At 49.8% G+C, this 17,871-nt stretch overlaps 1 protein-coding gene and 1 long non-coding RNA gene across 4 annotated transcripts in view; one reads left to right on the top strand and one right to left on the bottom strand.

The window, feature by feature from the left end:
* The window catches only part of LOC138388401 (uncharacterized), a 98,525-nt gene extending 83,783 nt beyond the window's left edge, over positions 1-14,742 (bottom strand). For all 3 annotated transcript variants that reach the window (XR_011234117.1, XR_011234119.1, XR_011234118.1), the window contains exons 1-2: positions 14,648-14,742; positions 11,963-12,493 (exon numbers count right to left, since the gene is read on the bottom strand). This is a non-coding gene — a long non-coding RNA (uncharacterized lncRNA). The remainder of the gene's footprint in view (positions 1-11,962; positions 12,494-14,647) is intronic.
* LOC138388400 (uncharacterized) lies at positions 14,406-15,378 on the top strand. The gene is made up of 4 exons (XM_069476537.1): positions 14,406-14,437; positions 14,735-14,802; positions 15,040-15,099; positions 15,222-15,378. Exons 2-4 carry the CDS (start codon positions 14,756-14,758, stop codon positions 15,376-15,378), a joined length of 264 nt encoding a protein of 87 aa, XP_069332638.1. The 5' UTR covers positions 14,406-14,437; positions 14,735-14,755.
* Positions 15,379-17,871: the final 2,493 nt, after the last annotated feature.

Genomic DNA, 17,871 nt, shown 5'->3' with positions numbered 1-17,871 from the left:
TCTTGGTACAGCAGCACCCAGCATCAGAGTACTGCTCTATATGTTAGTATGGGGGCCCCCCGTAGTCCCAGGGCTGCCATCACATGGGGTCCCAGGCCTCGTAAAAACCCCTTGTGTCTAAAGTTGTGTCTTGTCACTATCTGCAACCCAGACCATTCATTCACTCCAGGCACTATTCTAGGTGCTGGTGATACAATAGTGAATGAAATAAATATGGTCTTTGTTAGGTTTGTTCTGGGTGGGAACCCAAAAAGTATGTATAGGACTTAGTGATCATAAAGCCTGTAAAACAAAAGCCGCAGTAGTCTGGAGAGTCCAAGGTTGTAAATCTAACTCCAACCCCAGACAGCTGCAGCTACACTGGCATTCCTGTCCCCCCTGATAAGGACAAAGCTACCCCCTTCCCCGATCTTTGCAAGTGTTGCTCACTACCCCCAGAAAAACCCTCTATAAAACCCAAGGCTTTCCCTTTCCTCAGTGTGGACATTTTTTCACCTCCACCCATCTGCACCCAGATGCTCAAAATAAACAGCATTTTGCTACACATGAGGCTTTGTGTGTCTCCCTCTCGGCCCCGGACCTAACAGTCTTGGGCTTCATGAAGTTTCTCCCACTCCAAAAAAAAAAAAAAAAAATGGCAAATAAACAAATGTATCAATCAAGATTCTTACTTGCAAGCCACTGAAACTTCCTGACTGATTTAAATGGAAAAGGAGTTTATTAAAAAGACCCTGGAAAGATGCAGAAAGTGGCAAGAATAGGTGAGCCTAGGCAGCCAGAACCTCCCCCAACACACACAGCCAGTCCATGCAGCCCTCCAAGACAGCATGGAGGGGACACCAAATGCTAGTACTACCCTTATGTCCAGACAACTGGGGACATTTCATGTTTTAGACAGCCCTGCCCTGGCCCACCTCCAATCATTTCTCTGGACACAGGAAAAGGACTCCATACGGCCAAGGGAGCATGGCCACCCAGAGCTCATGCTTCTCCTCTAGATCACATTTCAGGAATTAAAAAACCAGGGAGTTCCCTGCCCAAGAAGCTTCCAGTGTCCACATGGACCTCTTCCTCAGATCTGTCCATATTAGGATGGACTGTGTTACTGATATACATACTACTAGGTCCAGAGAGTGGCCAAGAAGTAGCTATTTGCAGGGAATGCAGAAGGATCCTGTATGTATGGAGCTGGAGTGTTTATACCCAGGCACATGAGACCCTTCACAGCGTAGGATAGAACTAAGTGTAGGAAGAGCTGAGGGACAGGTATGGGCTGGAGCTTGGCTGTCTCTTTACCACCTCATTCCATCATTAAACTCCAAGGAGACCAAGAATTCTAAATTTGAACCTGGTCTTCAAGTTGTTTTGAAAGTGTATTTTTCACAGTAGGAATATAGACATATTTATTTGACAACTTGTTAGCTTGATTTGTAAATTGTACTTTTTTCTTTTTCTTTTCTTTTCTTTTTTTTTTTTTTTTTGACAGAGTCTCATTCTGTTGCCAGGGGTAGAGTGCCATGATGTCATCATAGCTTATTGCAACATCCAACCCCTAGGCTCAAGCGATCCTCCTTCCTCAGCCTCCTGGGTAGCTGGGACCACAGGAGCACTCCAGGACACCCTGCTAATTTTTCTATTTTTAGTAGAGATAGGGTCTCACTCTGTTGCTTAGGGTGGTCTTGAATTTCTGAGCTCAAGCAATCCTCCCACCTCAGCCTCCCAGAGTGCTAGGATTACAGGCGTGAGCCACTGCGTCTGGCTGTAAATTTTAAATATTTATGGCCGGGCGCGGTGGCTCACGCCTGTAATCCTAGCACTCTGGGAGGCCGAGGCGGGTGGATTGCTCAAGGTCAGGAGTTCGAGACCAGCCTGAGCGAGACCCCGTCTCTACTAAAAATAGAAAGACATTATATGGACAACTAAAAATCTATATAGAAAAAATTAGCCGGGCATAGTGGCGCATGCCTGTAGTCCCAGCTACTCGGGAGGCTGAGGCAGTAGGATCGCTTAAGCCGAGGAGTCTGAGGTTGCTGTGAGCTAAGCTGAAGCCACGGCACTCACTCTAGCCTTGGCAACAAAGTGAGACTCTGTCTCAACAAAAAAAATAAATAAATAAATAAATAAATATTTAGATAGTGGGCCTTCATTTGTACCATTTCCCCAAGCCCCATGAATGTTAAATGGTCAGCCTGCCAGATGCCACCTCTAGAATCATAGCTACAGCTGCCCCTATAAAGTGGACATCACTTCCACCATCACTCCTGCCACCCCCAAAATGAATTCTCTAATAAACCTGCTTCTTGACATCACTACTAGGTTCCTACTCGCAGTGGAAGGTGCTTATGATTAGCAAAGCCGAGGTCCTGTATCCAAGTCCTAGCTGCAAGGGGTACTGGGAAAGTTAGTATGTGACCTTTGGGGATTCTTTGATGAAAATCAAGGTCAACCAGTAACCAGGACTAATATAATAGGAAATTCTTCAAACATAGAAAGGGGTTAAGTTTGTGGGCAGTGAAAAAAATGATAAATATCTCTAGAGTCCACCTAATAGCTATCAAACATCAACATTCATCCTTCTTCCCCAGCCCTAGACTTCTTAAAAAATGAAGGGTAGGCTGGGCGTGGTGGGTCACGCCTATAATCCCAGCACTCTGGGAGACCTAGGTGGGAGGATCACTTGAGGTCAGGAGTTTGAGAGCAGCCTGATGCTGCTTTGAATAAGACAGATGAAAACAGAAAAAAAAAAAAAAAAAAAAAAAAGAAGAAGAAGAAAAGAAAAGAAAAGAAAAGTGAGCAGCCTGAGCAAGAGTGAGACCCCATCTCTACAAAAAAAAAAAAAAAAAATAGAAAAATTAGCCAGGCATGGTGGCACATGCCTGTAGTCCCAGCTACTCAGGAAGCTTAGGCAGGAGGATCACTTGAGCCCAGGAGTTTGAGGTTACAATGAGCCATGATGATGCCACTACACTCTAGCTGGGGTAACAAAGTGAGACTCTGTCTCCAAAAAAAAAAAAAAAAAATTAAGGATATCACCTAACATATCACTTTTGCTTAAACAACCAAAAAAATTCACCCCTTCCCAAAGAGAGAAAGCTGAGAGCCTCAGCAATTACCACATCTGTCTTAGCTCAGGCTGTGATAACAAAACACCACAGACTGAGTGGCTTAAACAACAGAAATTTATTTTCTCACAGTTCTGGAGGCTAGAAGTCCAAGATCAAGGCGCCAACATCATCAGCTGGTGGGGCTCTCCCCTGGCTTGCAGACAGCTAGCTAACTTCTTGTTCTGTATGTGTGTGTGTGTGTGTGAGAGAGAGAGAGAGAAAGAGAGAGAGAGACAAAAGGAGAGAGGAGAAGGCCACACTACTATCAGATAAGGGCCCCACTCTATGACCTCATTTAACTTTAATTACCTCCTAAGGACCCTATCTCCAGATACAGTCACACTGGGGGTTAGGGCTTCAGCACATGAATTTTTGGGGAACACAATTCAGTCCAAATCCATGTGGGGAACCTGCGGCCTTAAGGCCACATGTGAGCTTCTACATCCTTAAGTGCAGCCTTTTGACTGAATCCAAATTTTACAGAACAAATTCTCTTATTAAAAGGGGTGCATCAGAGAAAGATGAAACTTTTCTTTACTCCTTTGATGCTTGAAAAAGAACAATCTTCAAATCAGAAGGCTGCGGGTTCCCCAGCCCTGAAAGCCTGCTGTGGGTGCAGGGGAGTCTCGAGCACAGCTGTATTCCACATGGTGGCTCAACCTTCCGAGCTGCTTAGACCTTTTGGCATGCTCCTTCATCTAAACACGTGCTTCCGAGATCACTCCAGTGAGGGAAGACAGCAAGGGAATCCCTTGCACAGTGACACATGCCACTTCTGCTCACACTTCACTGGCCAAAGTGGGTCATGCCTAACTTCAAGGGGGCAACTCCCAGGAGTAGAATAAACCAGAATCTTGGTGAATAGTAGCAATACCACCACAACAACCTACATTCAAGAATGGAATGAAGGAGGAATCAAAGAAAAGAGAAGTCAATTAAAGCACAGAAAAATAGACACATTTCACATCAAGGAAGAAAATATAGATAAAAGCTATAGTCAGTAGTTCTGCAACTGGGTCCTGGGGCTTGGATGGCATCAATTACTGCCGTCTTGTATTGGTTTTCTATTGCTGACTAACAAATCACCACAAATTTAGTGGCCTAAAACAATTCAAATTCATTATCTCAGTTTCTGTGGGCCAGAAGTGTGACTGGGTCCTCTGCTCAGGGTCTTAGCAGGCTGAACTCAAGGGGTCGGCCAGGGTTGCAATCTCATCTGAGGTTTGGAGTCCTCTTCCAAACTCCCTGGTTGCTGCTAGTTGTAGCTATAGAACTGAGGCCCCCAGCTCCTAGAACTACCTGCCGTTCCCTGGCACATGGTCCTGTCCACAATGTGGCACTTTGTTTCTTCAAGACCAACACAAGAGCATCTGCTACTGCTTCTTATCTCTTACCTCTAGACACATTTTTACAAGGTTTGCCTGATCAGGCCTGGCCCACCACGGGTAATCTCCATTTTGGTTAATTCAAAGTCAACTGATTAGGAACCTTAATTCCATCTGCAAAAGCCCTTCTTCTTTGCCAGAGAGCAAAACCCAAGTTATATCCCATCACAGTCACAAGTCAAGGGACCCCTCAAGGTGAGGAGGTTGCAAAGGGCATGCACGCTATGGGGTGGGGATCTTAGAATTCTGTACCCCTCTCCTCTATGACTCATTCCAGGGTCTCTACCTCCAGCTGGCACTTCAGCTGGTTGATATTCTATGCCCACTAAGGTACCTCAACCTTCACACCCAAGAGATACTAACTCCTGGTTGTCATGCCTAATTAAGATTACAGTGGCCTTCCATTAACTTTGACCACTGATCATAGCATCATCAGAGGTATCCCAGGAATTACCTGGGTGCCTTTCTACTCCTCTATGACCCCATCAGGTGGCTGCAGTCTATTTCCCCATGTCAGGATCGACTACTCCTGCCAATGTGGACTCTGCAGTCACTCTATGGCACGAGAAACCCAAGCCAGATGGTGGTCTCAGCTTCTAATTCAAGGAACCACTCCCTTCCAGGAAAAATAGGTGATAAGATGTTCTGTTCATTGAAAAATTTTCTTCTCCACTGTCCTTCAGGATCACCCTGAATGATCTTTAATGTTATAGTGATCTACCCCAAAATAGTTCCAGAAAATTGTGCAGAATCCTATAAACCTGGGCTGGGCACAGTGGCTCATGTCTGTAATCCTGGGAGGCCGAGGAAGGAGGACCACTTGAGGTCAGGAGCTTTGAGACCAGCCTGAGCAAGAGCAAGACCCCATCTCTACTAAAAAGAGAAAAAATTAGCCTTTCCTGTGAACACATTTGGGCACAGAAAAAAGAAAAATAAAATTAGCCGGGCATAGTGGCATGAGTCTATAGTCCCAGCTACCCGGGAGGCTGAGGCAGGAGGATCGCTTGAGCCCAGGAATTTGAGGTTGCTGTGAGCTAGGCTGACACCACAGCACTCTAGCCTGGGCAACAGAGTGAGACTCTGTCTCAAAAAAAAAAAAAAAAGAATCCTCTAAACCTGGCTCAAAAATTGACTTCTGAGTCAATGGTCACAGGGAACTCTCCATGAGGCTATAGGTGTGGACTGAGGTAAAGGTGACTATGACCCAGAAGCACACATGCTGGGAATATGAGAAGCCTGCTCGTGGGCTTCATACAGTATGGCAGTCGGCCACTGACACCTCAAACACTGCTGGATCTGCTCAAAGGGCCAAGTGGCAGACAATGGCACTGCCAACAATTCTACTGCCACCACCAAAATGGAGTCCCCATGGTCCTTTGCATCACCAGCTCCGAATCACACTCCTGAGAAGGAGTGTCCTCCCTAGATACAAGGGAGGCTGAGAAAGTTAGGATCTGGCCTATTGGGCTTTTATGTGGGAAGGGGGTCCAAATGCTGGTCAGTCAAAAATAACAACAAAGGTCTGTCACAACATAGAAATAAAACAATTTCAAACTGAGTGTGTGTATGACAGACACAATAAAAAAGGCTAAGAAAGATTAAAAACAGGAGATGGCACCGATATGTTTTAAATAGGATGCCTAGGGAAGGCCTCTTTGAGGAGACGATATTTACAGTGACACCGCAAGGAGAGGCAGACAGCCATCCAAGGCACACAGTGGGCCAGGCCAGGAGGGTATAAGGTGAGGGACGCTATAGTCACGTGTCCCAAGTCTTTGCAGGCCACAGGAAGGATTTTATTTTAAGTGCTGTGAAAGATTTGAGCCGAGGAGTAACATGATCTTATTAACAGTTTAAAAAGACCCTCTTGACAGTCTGGAAAATGGATTGTTGAGAGAAGAGTGGGGAAGTCAGAGGGCTCCTCCAGTAGTCTAGGAAAGAGACGATGCTGGCCTAACCCAGGTGGTTGCAGTTGGAGTAGAGAAGAGGAGGGATTCTAGACATACTTGTGAAATAGAACAACAGACTGAGCTGATAGATTACATCTGAGGCATAAGGGAAAGGGAATACCCAGGGATGACACCAGGCTTTAGTGACCGGAGGTGATGCTGGTGACATTCCCGGAGATGGATGGCTGGGGAGGAGACACACTGTGGAGGAGGTGTTGGGAATCAAGACTTTGGTTTCGGAATAAGGTATTTGTGCAAGCGCCAAGAGAAAATCCCAAATAGGCAGTTGGCTCTGCAGCCCAGAGCCCAGAAGTAGATCTGGCTCCACTCTGAGTTCTATCCCTGGCTCTTCCATCTGCTTCTTCCCTCACTCCAGTTAGCTACCGAGCCATGGGCTTTCTACCTCTTTAATGTCTCTGGTATCTGCGTTGCCTCCTCGCCTCCTGCTGCAGCCCAGCCCTGACTTCAGCCTCCCTCCTCAGGGTAGTTGCAGCAGCGGGGCTGGCCAGCCCCAGGGTCCGTGCTCAGGAATCTTCCTAATTAGATCTGAACAGAAATAACTCCCCCACTCCTCCTCCCACACACACATAACCATTCTCACCACTGGCCTTTTCGCTGCCCACCAACATTGGGATTAATCAAACCTCCACGTCTCTCCTCTGAGCCTTCGTGCTAGCTGTTCATTCTCTCTGGAATGTCCTCCGGCCCACCCTCAATGTTCTGCAAAGCTCCCTCCTTCACGCAGCCTTGTCTACCTCCCTCTGACCATCCCTTCCTCCCTGGGTTTCCCATCTCCAGCAATATAGGCCGCTTTCTGCTTTGTGTTCAGGGATCCTTGTTTCCTGAGCACTTCCCAGGCAAGCTCAGCCCAGGCCCAGGCACCCTGGGGCTCAGAGTGGCCCAAACTGCAGGGAATAAAGAAGAGAGGTTTTCAGAAACCCCAGCAGTGGTTTTGTTTCAGGCTCCAGAGGTTAAAAAGCAGGGAAGGGGGGTGTACTATTGCTCAAGACTCCTTCTGATCCTGATGTCCTGTCACCTCCGGAAGTTCTGTGCAACGTTTCACCCACACTCTGGAACTGCAGGGCCAAGCTCTGCCCCACTGGCTGAGCCAAGACCCTCCAGACATGGACAGGGGGTTTAGAAAAAGATGGGAATTGAAGCAGACCCCTTCCCAGGATCAGGGACTTTCAGAAGCTGAGTCATTTGGTTTCATGTTCATTTCCGGCCCCTTTCTGGAACAAGACATCCCAGCCCACGCAGGCCAGAACCCCACTTCTGCAGGCCAGGAGCCACACACCTCATTTTGCCTATACAACAGATGCCCTCTGCAGGCCCCATGAGGTTGAGAGCCCAGGCCAGGAGCCCCATGTCCCCTTTCCCTAGGCACTAGATGCCCCCTGCAGGCCATGTGAGGTTGAGGGCCAAGAAGGGATGGATTGAAAAAGCAGCCAGAAAACAAACCCATAAGCCAGGCACACTGGCTCATGCATATAATCCCAGCACTCTGGGAGGCCAAGGCAGGAGGATCGCTTGAGGTCAGGAGTTCGAGACCAGCCTGAGCAAGAGCAAGACCCCATCTCTACTAAAAATAGAAAAAAATTAGCTGGCCATGGTGGAGCACGTCTATAGTCCAGCTACTTGGGAGGCTGAGGCAGGAGGATCGCCTGAGCCCAGGAGTTTGAAGTTGCTGTGAGCTAGGCTGATGCCACAGCACTCTAGCCCGGCAGACTCTGTCTCAAAAAAAAAAAAAAAGAGAGAGAAAGAAAGAGAGAAAGCAAGCCAACACCTTTAGCCACCTACACATGTCCATACCAACATGCATAAACACAGGCATATGGTCAATCACTCACATATGTCAAGGATGTACTACAAACATTTAAGCATATAATCACAATATAGACACAAGGGCACAGACACACATACATGATCACATGTATGCAGTCATGGACACACAGACCCACAAACACACAAGGATAAATCTCCTCTCCTACAGAGGAGTATTTGTTTGGAAGACATAGGTTGAGATGCCACTGGGGAGCAGAGTGATATAATAAGTTACAGACTTAATAAAAGGGGGTGGCTAAACTGCTTCTGGGTCAAATGGGGCCTGTTGACTGGAGAGCCCTTTGTTTTGCTGGGCACTGAAGTGGTTTTGGGTTTGGAACACTGCAGATAAGAGGATAGAGCTATTAAAGAAGAGAAATTTGGAGTTTGCAAGAGCTTAATCTATATAACTTGTACGGAAGCTCATTCTTAGAAACTGGACTCCTTAATTCAGCAAGCCAGATTGAGCTCCGTCCTCACTGCAACCAGAGAGACCCTAGAAACAGGCCTCCTAATACTGGGTGATGAATGAGAAAGTGGACGGACCTTACCTTCACAGCGTGCCCACTGTGTACCAGGAATGTGTACAATCTCACAAGATACATATTATTCCCATTTTACAGATGAGAAAAGTATCACCTGTTTCCTTATCAGTCCAAGGTCACAGAGCCAGATTCAAACACAAGAGTATAAAAATCCTCAATGTTTTGCTACATTAATTATGGCAGCTGCAAGGCTTATGTGTCCCACTCCCTACTCATGTTCCCAATAATGGAACATATGTGTCTTCTGCATTGATCCAGACCAGGGATTGGCAAACTATGGCCCATGGGCCAGATCCAGCCTGCAGCAATTTTTGTGAATAGTTTTATTGGAATACAGCCATGCCTATTCATTTACATATTATCTATGGCTGCTTTTGCGCTACAACAGCAAAGCTGAGTAGTTACTGTTGAGACCCTGTGGCCCACAAAACCTTAAATATTTAGCATCTGGACCTTTATAGGAAAAGTTTGCCAATCCCTGTTCCAGGCCCAGCTTCAGAATTGAAGTTGACAAGTGAGATTAGGCTTATTGCCTTCAGTGTCTTGGCATTGAAATAGGGTCAGAGAAATAAATGGATGGAATGGGATGGATGGGTGGATAGATGGGTGGGTGGATGGATAAGGTAGAAAAATATGGCCCACAGTTAAATCCATCACATCATAAACTCTAGGGCTAACAGTGGCCTAGAGTGGAAACAGTGGAAACAGAATAGCACCCCACAATAGTCTCTCCTGAAAGGTCTCCTCCTCTGGTCTGTCTCTTGGATCTAGCAGGATAGTTCTCTGGGAAGCCTTGGACTGACCCAGTTCTCCCCTCTTTCTCACTTGTAGTTCTCAAGAATAACTGAAGAATGTGCTGGAAATGAAACATCTTGAGATAAAGGGGAGCTGGCCAGAACAGCCTAGGCTCTGTTCCAGTCCCACCCCAGAAACAGAATGTCCTTCAGTGTTTTATCCCAGTAATTCATATTGCTCTGGGGGGATAAAACCCAGGGTGGGCTGCTTTCTGGGGTCCCTTAGCTGAAGTGCAAGTGGGACATGGGCAGATGAGACTTCATCTGCCCTGAGAAGCTTTCCTGAGCCTTGGGGACCTGGCTCACAATGAACCCTAGGCCTCTGTTGTCCCTAGCTGCCTGCCTGTAATAAATCCACTTCACGTGACTTGTTGCCTGTGAGTGTGTTCCGTCTCACTGGACCCAGACAAGCTGGTAACCAGTGCACGTGAGCCTGCTTCACGGGTCTCCCTCTTATCTCTCTATAGGCTGTAAGCTCTCCCTCTCCTCAGAAATCCCTCTCAATTCCCAGGACAGGGAGGGCATGGCAGAAGGGGGTGTTCCAGGCGGGGTTCCCCTCTAGCTATTCCTCTGATTCAGCTCTGGGGCATGGGAAAATGGATCAATGAAGGAAAGGGACAGTGCTGGCTGGGCCTGGAGGGTGAAGTTGCAGAGTCCAGAGATGTGAGATAGGGGAGCTGGACCAGCTTCCAAAGAATATTCTTTTTAGCTTCCAAAGAATGTTGCTTTTAGCTTTTCTTATCCATGGGAGGAATGGGTCCCATATGGTGGATGCACAGGCGCAATGATTGGCCTACGGAGATCTGGAGCATCTGGAGGGGACCTTCTCCAGCCAGCCTCACTCTGCTCCTGTGACTTCCCTCAAGGAATCTGGGGGACTGGCTAAGTCCCATCTTTCCTACCCCCATGTGTCTTAGGACTACAGAGGAGGTGGGAGTGAGGAGAAACTTGGGGAAGAGAGAGACACTCCTTACCTGACCCCTAATCCTGCACTAAACCATGACCTCCCAGCCTTGAGACTAATGGGTCAAATGCCTCCAAGGGCACAGTGCCACAAACCTTGCAAACCTTCCCCTAACAGTAACAGCGCCCTCCTCCCCTTGTCCAGACTGCTAATTACTGAGATTCTCAGAACTGAATAAAAGGAGTAAGAAATCGATGCAGGGAGGATACTGAGGAGAGTTATGAAAAGAGGTTCTTCCACAAAGAGGGGAACATGGGGAGTGGATCCAGTGGGAAGGTACTCTGCTACCCACTCATGTACTGCGATTCATTTCTGACACTAACCACCCAGAGCTAGCAACAGCCTCCACAGGTTTAGGGGAAAGGTCCCCAACAAGACTGCCCCCACTTTATATGACAGCCACAAGTAAGGTCCCCAAGCCACCCACATTTCTGAGCAACTGGCTGTAAGTCCGGGAGGTTCTCACTACCACCCTCAGTTTTGATAATTTGTTAGAATGACTCATAGAACTCAGGAAAGTTGTGGTGTGCTTACAATCTTTTATAAAGGGTGTAAATCAGGAAAAGCCAAATGAAGAGACACATAAGATGAGGTCTGGGAGGACCTCAAATGCAAAGCTGCCTTCTCTGGTCTCTCCCTATGGAGACACAGGGTGTACCAACCTCCTAGCACATCAATGTGTGCACCAGCTAGAAGTTTTATGAAGTTTGGTGTCCAGAGTTTTTATTGAGATTTCATTATATTGGCATGATTGAATTGTTGACCACATACCTGAACTTAATCTCTAGTCCCCCTCCCCTCCCCAGAGGTGAGGCTGGCTCTAAGTCTCAACCCTTTAATCACATGGCTGCTCTTTCTGGTGACCAGCCCCCATCCTGAGTCATCTCATCTCTTAGCATAAACTCCGGTGTGAGCCTGAGGAAGAATGAGACACTGTCTCTACAAAAAATAGAAAAATTAGCTGGGCATGGTGGTGCAAGCCCACAGTCCCAGCTATTTGGGAGGCTGAGGCAGGAGGATCACTTGAGTGCAGGAGCTTGAGAGCCATGATGATGCCACTGCACTCTAGCAGGGGTGACAGAGAGAGACCCTGTCTCAATAACAAAAACAAAAACAAACCACCTCAGGTGTGATCCAAGGGGCTCAACACACCTAGTACTCGGGAAATTCCAATGATTTAGTTTCTGTCTCAGGAACCAAGGACAAAGGCCAGTCAAATTCTTTATTATACACCAGAAGGGAGGATATTTCTGACTGTTGAAAATGAAAGCTTTAGTGGACCATAAACAGGAGACAGCCACAGCCTCCCACAAGCTCCCGCACGCACTCACAGGACCCTCACAGGCTTCCAAGGACTCCCTCACCCTCACGATCATCCTCCTGCTTGCTGTACTCACACAGTCTCACACAGGACTCCTGTTCCCGGGACTCTGTCCATGTCTCCATCTCTGTCCATCCTCCATGGCCTCCAGCATGGCACCACTCGTCTTCTCAGCACATTGATCTTCTTGCCAAGAGGAGGTAAAATGGGGCAGGGTCTAAACAGTAAGGTGAGGGGCATAGCAGGGACCAGTGCACAGGTCTGGGGAGTCTGTGAAGGAGACTGTGAGTTCATGTCAATATCCAGGTCTGAGTATGAACCTGAGACTGTACATGTGCCAAATGGGTGTGCCCTTGTGATGACTGTATGTCCCTGTATGACATGGGTATACCTGTGCATTGTGTGTATTCCTATGCCATCTGTGTGTGCCTGAGTGGTGTGGGTATGCCTATGTCCTGTGGGTGCACCTGTGTGACGCACATATGCCTGTGCCCCAGGTGTTCCCTTACATATCAGTGCCTGGATGGGTCCTGGAGCCTCTGGCTGCTCTTCTCTCTATAGGCTCAGTCTCATCTAGCCTGGGTTTCCCAGAGGAAGAAGACAGTGCCTGTGGGTGGAAGAGAGAGCAACACTAAAGCTATGGTGATGGACATAGGCCACAGCCATAGTGGACTTCCCACCTTAGGGTCCCTTATGCCCTAAATCTAATACCCACCCTCCAGCTCTGAGTCATGCCAATGACTCTGAGGACTCTGAGAACTCTGCCTCTTGGCAAACTAATACCCAATTCCTGGGAACATTTTTGGTGCTTTCTGCTGCAAAGGGACTTTGTCCTATGAGTAAGAGGTGGAGAGTGTCCAGGCTCTTCCCCTTCTATTCACTTCCTCCATCATCCAGGCCTCCACTAACCAACTCACTTTCCTTCCTCTTGCCCAGTTCCTTCCACAAGGAAGCCCCTACAGCAGGTTCCCAGATGTGGTCCCCACCTTCTGCCTCTCATACCAGGGCCTTCCAGGAACCTGAGTTCTCTCCAAGTCTAGATTACCCACACTGAGGGGCCACCAGCTCTGTGTACCCCCAGATTAGCCCTGGGTGGGCCACATCATCCAAAGACTGAAGAAGACCTGGCCCTCCCCGACCCAGCCTCCTCCCTCGTGAGCCCCTAAGAGTCCAACCCATGACCCTGAGAGCAAGCATCACAGCAGTTAGCCCATGACAGTGCCAAAGGGAGCCCTGTGTCTGAGTGAAGGCAGGTGAATCACCCTGGCCTGGGGACCCAAGGACCAGAAGGGAGGCCCAGGCCTCCAGCTCCTCTGCACCAGACCTGACCCAGCCAGGGCAGGGCCTGGAGTATCAATGTGAGTATGAGTGTGAGCAAGAGGGTGAGTGTGGTGAGGGCATGACTTCTCCATACCCAGACTGCAATGCTTCCAATAAAGCCACCTGGCACCAGTGGATCTGTCTGCTGTCTGTGGCTCAGGCAGGGGAAGACGGCTATGACAGGGAGAAATTGGGTGGGATGCGGGAGAGGATAGGGGTATCCATTCTTCACATTTCAAACTAAGGTAACTTTCACCTCACTCATTTCTGTCACTCTCTCTCATTCAGTCAGCCCAGCCACAAGGCTCTCTTGTTCCCTCTCCAGACTAACTATGGCTCAGTATTAGGCCTTGGCTGGGATGTCAGAGGTCTGGGGCAGCTATTTCCAACCTTCCATGTTGTTAATTGCCCTTTCTAGCACTTCTGCAGCACTCTCTACTTTCCCTAGCCAGGCTACTATGTTTACTGTAAAGATCTCATTGTTCTCTTTTGACCCCCAACCCACCCTGGGTGACAAACTCTCTGAGGCCAGAGACTGCTTGTCTTCTTTACTACTATATCCCCACACCCAGCACATTGCCTGGCACCTAGTAGACACTCAGTAAATATCTGTTGATTGAATGATTCTAGGGTAAAAAAAAATCACAAGAAGATAGGTCTCAGCTGAGAGGAAGGGCAATGACCCCCCAGGCCATTAAGTATCTTGGCCAAGGCCACTCAGCCAAGCATTTTCTTAGCCTGGCCTGGCCTAGACTGGGTTCTCTCTGGGGGCCTATTCCTCTCAGCCCAGGGTCATACATGGGGAGTGGGGCGGACAAGAAAGGCAAGTGGCAGGGCAGAGCCAGGGAGGGGAAATGAGGAGGGCTGACTGGGAAAACAGCACTGGACAGTCTCAAAGCTGTTTTCTTGCTGCCTGGTGCTGAGGCCTCTGCTCCCAGGGTGTAACTCCAAAATCTGACTCCAACCCCATAAAAAAGGGTCCTATGACGGATATCTTAATAAACCCTGACTCCGCCCCTTTAGTGACAGCCCCTGGCTCCACCTCCCAGAGTGACATTTTGACTCCGCCCCCTCTGGGAGACATGCTGGCTCCACCTCTTCCGGGTGATAGGCAAGCCCCACCCCTAGAGCGCGTCGTCGTCCCAGTGACGTAATGGTAACGGTCTGTTTCCGGGGTGGAGCCAGGGAGGGCGGGAGTTTAGGCTGTGCCGACCCCTCAGCCCCCCTCCAGGTGACCCCCCAGCCCCTGAAAATCCTCACCCAGAGCCCCAAATCTCCCAGCCCCATGACTGCCAAACCTCTTGCCCTGACCGCCTAAACGCCCCAGGTCCCCGAGATGACCAACCTCCTAACCTTAACTTGTAGTGCCTCCTAATTCTTCAATCCCACCCTGTACCAGAGTGGCAACTGAGGCTTCCCGAGGGCACCAGCCTCAGATTACCTGAGAGCTAGTCAGACTCGTCCTGAGAATGACGGAGAAGGGAACCTGGGGTTGGGGAACCCTTGATTCAATCATGCTGCTCCGCAGGAGACGTTCGGAGCCCAGGACATGTCGGGATTGAGGAGATACGAGGTGGCGCTGGAGGCGGAGGAGGAGTGAGTGGAGGCGGGGTTCTGCGGAGGAGGAACCAGGCGGCTCCTGGGTTGGGGGAGGGTGCGTGTTCTCTGGGGGCGAGGTGCGCGGGCGGGCGGGGCGTCTGAGGGGGCGTGGGCTGCGAAGGACCGCCTTTAGGGGGCGGGGCGGAGCCGTCCTCGAGGGCGAGGCGTCCGAGGGGCGGGGTCTGTGGGGTCAGCCCCGCCCCCGCCGCGCCCGGCTCTGCCTTCTCTCTGCAGGATCTACTGGGGTTGTTTCTACTTTTTCCCCTGGCTGCGCATGTGGCGGAGGGAGCGGAGGTGAGGGGGCTGCGATACCGCGGACCTGCCCTGGGCTTGGACGAGGCTCAGTCTCTGAGGACGGATCGGGGGGAATCCGGTAGCCCCCGCCCTCCTCATGCCAGTGTCGGCTCGCCCCACAGCTCGGCGCACCCCGGGGAGCAGAAGCTGGAGTCTCTGCGGGGCCTGATGAGCTGTCTGTCGAGCGGCCTGGGCCCTGCTCCCCAGCGCTCGGGTCGTAGCCTCCCCAGCCGCACCCCCACCGCCGCTGCCCAGCCAGCCGGTGCATTAAAGATTTAAGTCTAAGCCCACCGTACTGACCTCTTGACTCTGCCGCCGCTGCCGCCGTTCGAGCTGAGAGCCCCTCTCCACACCGGCTTTTTCCTTACTGACAGGGCTTCCCTCCCTGTTAGGGTGCCCTTCCATGTCGAGACTCCCGTTATTCCTAGGGCCCCTCATCAGTATCAGGCCTCCTGTTACTCTGACTGCTTCCCCATTCCCCCCCCCCCCAAAAAAAAGCACCCATCACTGTGAGTTGCCTATATGGAGAGAACTAAATCCTGGCCTGGTCTTCCTCTCAACCTTATCCCCACACTCGTGTTCCCATAACCCCCTTTCTCTTTTACCACCTTCCTCCTACCCAGGACTTTGCCAGGTATCTGAAGAATCTTCTCTTCCTGGGAGTGCATCTAAAACATTTTAAGCCAAAAGTGTAGGATGTAGGCTGCAAGTGAGAGGAGGGAAAGATTCCTATAAGCTGCCTGCCACAGGGGAGTGACTTGGGTTGGAGACCTTTCCTCCAGTTAATATTCCAGCTTCTGGCTCCTCCACTATGATTCCAAGTTTAGAGATACTTGGCATCAGCCCACCCAGCAGTTCTTACTACCTCCCTAGGAGAGTCCAAGGGCCACTCCTCCTTGCCACCCCCTTCTGTCTTGTCACTCAGTCACCCTGGGACCCACTAACTCCTAAAGTAATGAGGGTCAGGGACTGCCTTGTGGGCCTGTTTTCAGTTAGAGACTGGCCCCAGCTCCAAAAAAAGCCCCAGAGAATTAAGTTAAAGAGATAGCCCAGAGTTGCTGGCTAGGGCCAAAGCTGACTTTCAGCCTGTGGCTGCCCCTGCCACAACAGACTGCGGTTGGGGAGACGACTTGGGCTTACCTTTGGGGAGAGATGGAAGAATCTGTTTCTGGCCTTCTAAAGGTCTCTGAACTGACAAGTCCAGGAAGGACCACAAAGTGTGTGGCAGGTAGCCAGCTGACGAGGACAGGTCTATGATAACACTGTGGAACCTGGGAGATTTCCTTGGGACTTCCTCAATGGCTACACCCAAGCCCTGGGGTACAAGGCTAGATGGAGGGTGGGAGAGGGATCTTAAGTCCTCTGGTACCAGAAGTTCAATATGAATGACCTCTGGGTTGTGGTCAGCTTCAGGAAAGTGCCCCAGCTCTTGAGCCATTTCCTCACAATGTCTACATCAAAGACCCCTTCATCTGTCGCTAGGACTTCTGGGGTTAAAAAATAAATAAACGCCATTTCAAATGTGGAGTGGCCCTGTCTAGCCCTGGGCTCACATCTCACCAGGATGCTGGCAGAAGACCTGAAGATCTCGGAGACAAACTCCATGGCATGGCCCTCACCCTGGACAGGAAGGAGGAGAATCTCAAATTTTCAGCCTGGAAGGGGACTAGTCCCTACTTTGAGAGCTGAAGTCCCTCCAGATTGTTGAAGCAGTCCTGCAGCAGAAAGGGCTGCCCAGAGAAGGCGTGAGTCCTATCCCAAGAGAAAGCCTGCCCCATAGAACATAGCTGGCCCCAGAAGACTGTAGAAGGTACCCCTGCAACAACCAGATAAAGGCTGGATTATTGGGTTGTGACTCAATTTATGTTTCATATACAGAGCAGCACTTGAGGATTGAAATCCCTTGACCAGGAGTGGGAAATTCTTCAAGGAGCCAGGAGCACTAAGCCCAGCAGCATGCCCCCACCCCTGCCCCACCCTAAGCAGTTCCCAGCTTCCTGGAAAGGACTGGATGAAGAGAGTAGGAATTTGCACTGGGGATAGGTGGGTAGGAGGGGAATGAAAGCTGGGTGAGGTTAGAAGAGAAAGACAGGAAGGAGATGGAAGGTTGGGGCTGGGGCGGCTGGAGGATGGGAGGCAGAGGGTTGTAGGGGTTGGAGATGAGTGTATTACTGAACCTGAGTCAGGAGCCAAAGTGTTCCTCCAGGCCCACAGTGGACAAAGATAGGAATTTGAGTAGAACAAGAGAGGTAATTGAGCTCATGAGTTTGTCTCCAACAAGGGACTGAATCTGGAGACCCCAGGCCCCCGCTGGCAAGAGGTTGACATTCCTGGAACAGGACTAGGCAAAAACAAGAAGGTAATATTTCTTGGGCCTTTCAGCTGTTTTGACAACAGCAACCTGGCACCAAAGAGCTTTTATCTTCCCTCCTCATCCACCCCACTTTGCCTCCTTGTCTCATCTTCCTGGGGAATGCAGCCCCCGCCCAGCATCTCCAAGGCACTGTCAACATTACCAAAAAGGGCCTTCTCCCAGCTGCTCTGAATGTGGCTGGCCTCAGCCAAGACCTGTCCTTAGCCAGAAGGACCTGCCTTAGGGACCCATTCCCATCAGTTTTTCCTAATAAGATAGGCAGGCCAGGGCAGGAAGTGGGGAGGAGAAGATGAAGGCAAGTTGGTGCTGGCCTGCCCTCTGCTCCCACCCCACCCACAACTCCTGCATCAGAATCTGTGTGTGCTAGTGTGATTGTGATTGTGACTGAATGATTGTGA

The sequence above is a fragment of the Eulemur rufifrons genome, chromosome 7 (genome assembly GCF_041146395.1).
Source record: "Eulemur rufifrons isolate Redbay chromosome 7, OSU_ERuf_1, whole genome shotgun sequence".
NCBI classification, from domain to species: Eukaryota; Metazoa; Chordata; class Mammalia; order Primates; family Lemuridae; genus Eulemur; species Eulemur rufifrons.
The sequence above is the reverse complement of the archived record's forward strand: the minus strand, read 5'-3'. Positions and strand labels throughout refer to the sequence as shown.

Bases quoted from the DNA above. Each gene is read 5' to 3' on its own strand.
- LOC138388400 (XM_069476537.1), top strand. From the start codon at position 14,756: ATGTCGGGATTGAGGAGATACGAGGTGGCGCTGGAGGCGGAGGAGGA. The intron at 14,803-15,039 runs GTGAGTGGAGGC...TTCTCTCTGCAG, and splicing joins GCGCTGGAGGCGGAGGAGGA to GATCTACTGGGGTTGTTTCT. The intron at 15,100-15,221 runs GTGAGGGGGCTG...CTCGCCCCACAG, and splicing joins ATGTGGCGGAGGGAGCGGAG to CTCGGCGCACCCCGGGGAGC.